The sequence below is a fragment of the Penaeus monodon genome, chromosome 38 (assembly GCF_015228065.2).
Source record: "Penaeus monodon isolate SGIC_2016 chromosome 38, NSTDA_Pmon_1, whole genome shotgun sequence".
Taxonomy (NCBI): domain Eukaryota; kingdom Metazoa; phylum Arthropoda; class Malacostraca; order Decapoda; family Penaeidae; genus Penaeus; species Penaeus monodon.
Genome location: NC_051423.1, coordinates 14027660 through 14035159, shown reverse-complemented (window position 1 = coordinate 14035159; position 7500 = coordinate 14027660). Strand labels below are relative to the sequence as shown.

The 7500-nt window shown below is 38.9% G+C and overlaps 1 protein-coding gene across 7 annotated transcripts in view; it reads left to right on the top strand.

Annotated features, from left to right (window-relative positions):
* The window catches only part of LOC119597147 (protein hob3-like), a gene marked incomplete at its 3' end in the record, with an annotated part of 50179 nt that overhangs the window by 34228 nt on the left and 8451 nt on the right, over nucleotides 1-7500 (top strand). For 4 of the 7 annotated variants that reach the window (XM_037946652.1, XM_037946654.1, XM_037946653.1 and 1 more), the window contains 3 exon segments: nucleotides 5259-5414; nucleotides 5553-5727; nucleotides 5859-6029. In XM_037946652.1, the coding sequence (XP_037802580.1) occupies nucleotides 5287-5414; nucleotides 5553-5727; nucleotides 5859-6029 (474 nt within the window). 7 annotated transcript variants of the gene reach the window in all.

Genomic DNA, 7500 nt, shown 5'->3' with positions numbered 1-7500 from the left:
CCGGATAGCCAGCCTCTATACTGGTATTGAAAGTGCTGTAAAGTGTGGTGGGGGTATGTCGAACTTCTTCCCTGTTAATTCAGGGGTGAGGCAAGGCTGTGTCCTTGCACCAACACTTTTCAACACTTGTATGGAATGAATAATGGGCAGAGCTACTAACCAAAGTCAGTGCGGAGCAACACTAGGCAATATTAAGGTCTCAGACCTTGACTTTGCCGACGATGTTGCCATCCTATCTGAGTCCTTGGATTCACTTGTGGCGGCTCTTGATGCATTTAGCAATGAGGCGAAGCCCCTAGGCCTAGAGGTCTCCTAGACCAAGACCAAGATTCAGGACTTTGGGGGCCTGTTAGGGGAACCCGTTCAGTCGATCCATGCTTGCGGCGAGGACGTTGAAGTTACAGAAAGTTTTACATACCTTGGTAGCGTAGTCCATATCTCTGGGTTGTCAGACCAGGAAGTCAGTAGACGGATTGGTCTGGCAACAGGAGCCATGAACTCGATCAACAAGATACTGCCAGTTTTGCTCTATGGAAGTCCCTTCTCCGGATCATGGGGTACAGTTGGCAGGACCACGTGTCCAACCGGCGGTTACACCGTGAGACTGGCATGGGACCTGTTACTTGCATAATCCGGGATCGCCAACTCAGGCTATATGGCCACCTAGCTCGCCTCCCTATGGACGACCCTGCCCATCAGGTTGTGTCTCTGCGAGACAACCCTGGGTGGAGGAGACCTGTGGGACGTCCTAGGAGATCATGGCTTGGGCAGCTCGACGAGACCTGTCGCGAGGAATTTGAGATGGACCGTGTGCCTGCCTGAAGACTCGCCTCGAGAGATCCTCGTGGCTGGAAGCGAAGGCTGGATGCGGCCATGCGCCCCCGTCGGCGTTAGACTCTTGATGATGATGATGATATATAATATATATATATATATATATATATATATATATATATATATATATACATATACATATATATACTCATATTCATAAGTATTTATACATATATATATTCATATATATATATATATATATATATATATACATGTATACATACATGTTTATATGTATGTATATGTATATTGTACGTTTATGTTTATATATATATATATATATATATATATATATATATATATATATATATACACATATTTATTGTGTGTGTGTGTGTGTGTTGTTATTTGTATGTGGAAATTTGTTTATTTAATCGTTTTTTATATGTACATACGTATAATCAGTTCATTGATTTATGAATGTTCATATATGAATGTATTTCTTTTAGTTTTATGTGTTTACTTACTTTGAGGAACTACCAAGAGCACTTACAGCCAGGCATGTCACTTGTCACTCATAGATGGCGTAGTGTTCGTCCTATCGAAAGTAAAGCGGACGAGAAAGGAGGAGGGAAAGGGGAGCGGGAAAGATAAAGGGAAGCAGCGAGACGGGATAAGGAGGATATCCAGGTGGTTATGGTTATGTGGCGAGTGTATGTTACTTTGTTGTTAATATTTTTGTTGTTATTACTGTCGTTTTCATTATTGTTGTAATAATAATAATATTATTATTATGGTTGTTGTTGTTGATATTGTTATTGTTATTATTATTATTATTATTATTATTATTATTATTTTATACGAAAGTTTCCTTAGATCTGCTAATTAAAATCAAACACCGAGTCACTACCAGTGACCTAGGTGATTGAAGTTTGAGGCAATGGAACATCAACGAAAACATGCAAAATATGCAGAACAACCACAAATCAAAACATCCAGTCAAATCAATTCACGCACATAAAGAACACATCAGATTGATAATGCTCTTCTGAGAACATGTGCTGTGCTGTTTAAGACTATTTTTTGGATTTCTTCTAATTTTGGATTTCCTGGTATTTGCTCAAGAAACTCATCCGTACCTTTTTTTATAAGGCCAAGAGCTCCAATAACAACAGGCAAAGTTTTGGTTTTTAAATGCCACATCTTTTCCACCTCTATTTCCAGGTCTTTATACTTTGATATCTGCTCGAACACTTTTGTTAAGACGTTTCTGTCTGAAGGGAAGCTCATATCTATAAACAGGCAAGTGTTGTTTATTTTGTCCTTGATGACGATATCTGGACGATTTGCCTGTATAGTACGATCTGTGTGAATTGGAAAGTTCCACAAGATTGTAGCATCTTTGCCTTCAGAAACTGGCTCTGGATGGTGTTTGTACCATTTATCCTATGTTCCGTTAGAAAACTGTTTGCAGATCTTCCAGTGCAGGTACTTGCCCACTCTGTCGTGTCGATATTTGTACTCATTCGGTGTTAATATTGAGCAACCAGATACAAAGTGATCAATTGTCTCAACCTTGTCTTCACAAAACCTACACTTTGAGTCAGTGCCATTGTGCAAGATGTTAGCTTGATAGTTTCTGGTAAACAAACTTTGATCTTGGGCTGCAAGAATAAAACCCTCTGTTTCCCCTTTTAGTCCAGAGCTTCTAAGCCACTGATGGGTTGCAATTTCATCTACATCAGTGTGTTTGCTTCGAGTTGCAAACTGTCCATGGAGAGGCTTTTCATGCCACCTAGATTCAAGTTTTTCTTGTCCGACCTTCTTTGCTTTTTGTTTATGTTTAGCAGCCAGTGTTGGCAACATATGTTCGATGTTTTTGCTCTCAATACCTAATTCCTGAGAAAATTTATTTGATTCCTTTACTATTAAGTGTAACCTTTTAGAGTTTTCATGTACTCTAACTAATTGAAGCATCCAATTGCTGGTTAGATCTAAGTATTGCAAGAGACCAATTGTTGTTGTTTTGTACGATAATTCTAACTGTATCATCCCCCTACCTCCTTTACTTCTAGGGACGTACAGACGGTCTACGTCTGATTTAGGGTGATACATTCTGTTGCATGTCAATTGCTTCCTAATTTTGGTGTCAATTTGTTTGAGTTCATGTAAGTTCCAGTCTATCACGTTAAAACTATATGTAACCACAGGTACTGCAAGAGTGTTGATTGCTGTTAGTTTGTTCTTTGAGTTTAATTCTGCTTTCAGGATTGACCTTACTCTTCGGATGCATTCTGTACATATTTTTTTCTTCATCTATGATTGTTGTATCCCATTTCCTTCGTTTATTCCTAGATATTTATAGGTTTCTTCCTGCTCCAATTCTTATATTACGGTAACAATACTTAACTTTATATTGTCAGATGTCACTAGTTTTCCTTGCTTAAAGGTTGCTTTAGCACACTTATCGAGACCAAACTTCATACCTATGTCATCACTGAAATCTTTTACAGTTTTCAGCAACCTTTCCAATTCATTATCATTCTGAGCGTAAAGTTTCAAGTCATCCATATAGAATAAATGATTGATCTTCTTGTCCATGATCTTATATCCATACCCTGTTTTGTTAAGAAGCTGCCATACAGAATAAAAGAGGGGAAAAAGAGTCACCCTGGAAGATTCCGCATCTGATTCGCATGTTGTTTGAAATAAGAGTACCGTTCATGTGTTTGAGAGTAAGATTTGTCTCCCAAAATGTCATGCTGTTTCGAAGAAAGTTGATTAAGACAGGAAAGACTTTGAGAATTTCTAAGGATTTCAAGATCCAAGAGTGTAGGACACTGTCAAAGACTTTTTTATAGTCAATCCAAGCAGTACTTAGATGTCTGAGTTTAGTTTGAGCATTTTCGAGAATCATTTTATTTATGAGCAGTTGATCTTTACATCCGTATGATCCTCTGCAACATCCTTTTTGTTCGTTGGGAAAAATATTTTGTTCTTCCATGTGTCTGTAGGTTCTTTCAGTCAAGATTGCGGTAAGTAATTTATAGGTGGTTGTTAAGCAAGTAATGGGTCTGTAGTTTTTTGGGTTATCTGTTTCGTTACTTTTGGCCAAGAGATAAGTAGTCCCTTGACATAACCATTTAGATGTTAAGTTAGGCTCTATCATAATTGAGTCAAAATTAGATGCTAATTTGGCATGCGCTGAAGAAAGAGTATTAAGCCAAAAATTTGGAATCTGGTCAACCCCAGGTGATTTCCATTTATAGGACTTTTTTAGTGCGTTTTGAATTTCTTCAGTGGTAATATTTTCCCATTTTTGTTCTGGAATATCCCTAGTGCTATTCTCAAAATCTCGTATACATGTGTTTTCATTGTATTATTTATTTTTTCCCCAGATATTGTTCCAAAATTCCCAGACCTTTTCTTCAGATGGTATAGCTTCTACAAGAGTTGTTTCTTTTCTTATTTCGAGGTAAAATTTCTTCATGTCAGCCTCAAACATTTTATTCTGTCTGAAAAACTTTTAGCGTTTGTCATATCTACGTAACCTTTGTGCCTTAACCTGAAGTTTTTGTTTAAGTTCTTCTTTAATCGTTGGTATTTGTTCTTTAGAAAGTATTTTGTATTTTCTTATTACTTTTCTCGCTTTTCTTGATTGCTTCCTATTATCTTTTTGTAGTTCGTCTAATATCGATATATCCCTTCTAAAGTTTTCGATTTCTTTCTCTATTATCACTTGCCACTTGGCTTTGCGAGGTTTCTTTTTTGTTTTTTTTCTTCTTAGTCCTCTTATTATCATTATTGTTATTATTATTATTATTATAACTAGTAGTGGTAGTAGTAGTAGTAGTAGTAGTCAAGGTCTATAAAAATATATAGACCTCGGTAGGAATAGTAGTAGGAGTAGTATTTGTCTAGATATATTCAGAGAGCTTTTCCATAGAGAACTCAAACATTAGATTCCCTTTTGTTTATCAAATAAGTTATGTATTCGTCAACATTTTGAAATCTTTTGCTTTTATGACTACAGGCGAATTATTAATTCAGTATTCCAAAGAACTTATCTACGAGATCTCCATCAGGAATAAATAAAAGTTAGAAACCACTCTACCATCAAAACTGAAAATGGATTTCAGAATCATTGATGGTCCCTTTAAATATCCTAATTGATAGGAATATTTTTTTATTTAATATGGTCTGGTAAGCATAAAATGCGCACAATACCAGGGACCGTTCCTGTTTATAGCTGCAGTAAGTCTAGTAACTACCGACTTTTGACCTAGAAAAGTGGTAATCAGATTCATTGAGCAATACTGCTCCATTCCACTTCTCACTGTATGCATTAGCTTCATGATTATTCAATGTCCTTGAACCAGTGACAGTAAAGGAGGTAAATCTTATTAAAGCCATGTTTCATGTCATTTTCTTTACACGTTACACTTTGTGTCTTGGTTTCTGTCAAAGTTGCTCATTTCTTCTAGAAAAACGGGCGACAAGCAGTGAGCAGCCATGAAGTCATTTCTCAGCCTTGGTATGGGGAAACCGGCCCCAGTGTTGGAATCCCCAAAGCCTGCGAGTGGCATTCTTCCACACGGGGAAGAAGACGCCCTTGCAAATCTGTGGGTTGACATTATTAAGTAAGTTTTGAATATTGCATAAGAATATAACGTTCCGTGTATTATGGTAGATTATAGTGTGCTTATTCAGCTTGCTACTATTTTCCTTTTGTTACGGGTTGGCCTTTATAATATACAATTTGTTATTACGGTAAACAGATCAGAGACGGCATGTTGCAAGCTTATCAGTGAAGTGAGGAACTACAGGGATTCCATCAAGGAGGTACAAGAAGCTGAGGAAAAGTTGTTGAAAGACTTAGGGGCCTCTGGCCTTGGAGCAGTTTCTCCCCAACTGCAGCAGGCTAGTGATGAGTATCTCTCCGTAGTAATTGAGGTAATTTGATTGATTTTTGTATTGAAATATTATTGGTATAAAGAATTCATATTCAGTTTTTGTGAGCTGATGATAATGAACCCAAAAAAGTTGAGGATTTGCTTTGCTTCATTTATTGCTTTCGACATTAGATGAAAAACAAGAGCGAAGAAACAAGCGCAGGCGTGCAGGAGGTGTTAGGAGATCCCATCAAGCAGTATCATGCGCTCTTTGAGCCTCTGGATGCTCTGCGAAAGCGTCGGGATGCTCAGTTAATGGTTGTGCAAAAGTGCCAGGACAAGCTGGATAAACTGAAATTGAAGGTGAGCGACAGATAGTAATGCATTAAAGAGTTCCAATAATGGTTGTTGCTTGAAAAGAAACAACATAAGGAAATGCAACATTTAAACTAGCTACATTATTTGTAACCTGATCTACATTTTTATTTAGATTTACATTTCTTGTATCCATAATTATCTTATCCCCACATATGTGCATAAATACAAAAACATATACCTCCACTCTCACTCTCACCCATACATTCACACACTCACGCACATACACGGAAGCACGCACTCATGCACTCACATGTGTATTCAGGCATATACATGCACGCACTTGCATGCAATCACTCCCATACACTCACACGCACTCGCAACACACACACACACACACACACACACACACACACACACACACACACACACACACTTACACACACACACACACTTACACACACACACACACACACTTACACATACACACTTACACACACACACTTACACACACACACACACACACACATACTTACACACACAAACACACACTTACACACACACACACACACCACACACACACACTTACACACACACACACTTACAACCCCCACACACTTACACACACACACACACACCACACACACACCACACACATCACACACCACACACACAACACACAACACACAACACCACACACACACACACACACTACACACACACACACACACACACACACACACACAACACACACCACACACACACGCTACACACACACTTACACAAACACCACACACACTTAAAACACACACACACACACACACACACTTAACACACACCACACTACACACACACACACAACACACACACCCACACACACATACACACACACACCACCACACACACAACACACACACACAAACACACACACACACACTACACACACACACACACCTTACACACACACACACACACACAACACACACACAACACACACACACACACACACACACACACACACACTTACACACAACACAACTACACACACTACCACAACATACACACACACACACACACACCACACACACCACACTACACACACACACACACACACATTACACACACACTTACACACACACACACACACACACACACACACACACACACACACACACACTTACACACACACACACCACCACACACGCGCACACACACACACCACACACACACACACACACACACCACACACACACACAACACACACACACAACACACACACACACCTTACACACACACACACACACACACACACACAACACACACACACACTTACACACACACACACACACACAACCTTACACACCACACACTACACACACCACACACACACACACAACCCACACACACTCAAAAAACACACACACACACACACACACACACTTACACACACACACACACACACACTTACACACACACACAACTTAAAAAAAACCACACTTAAACACACACACCCACACAA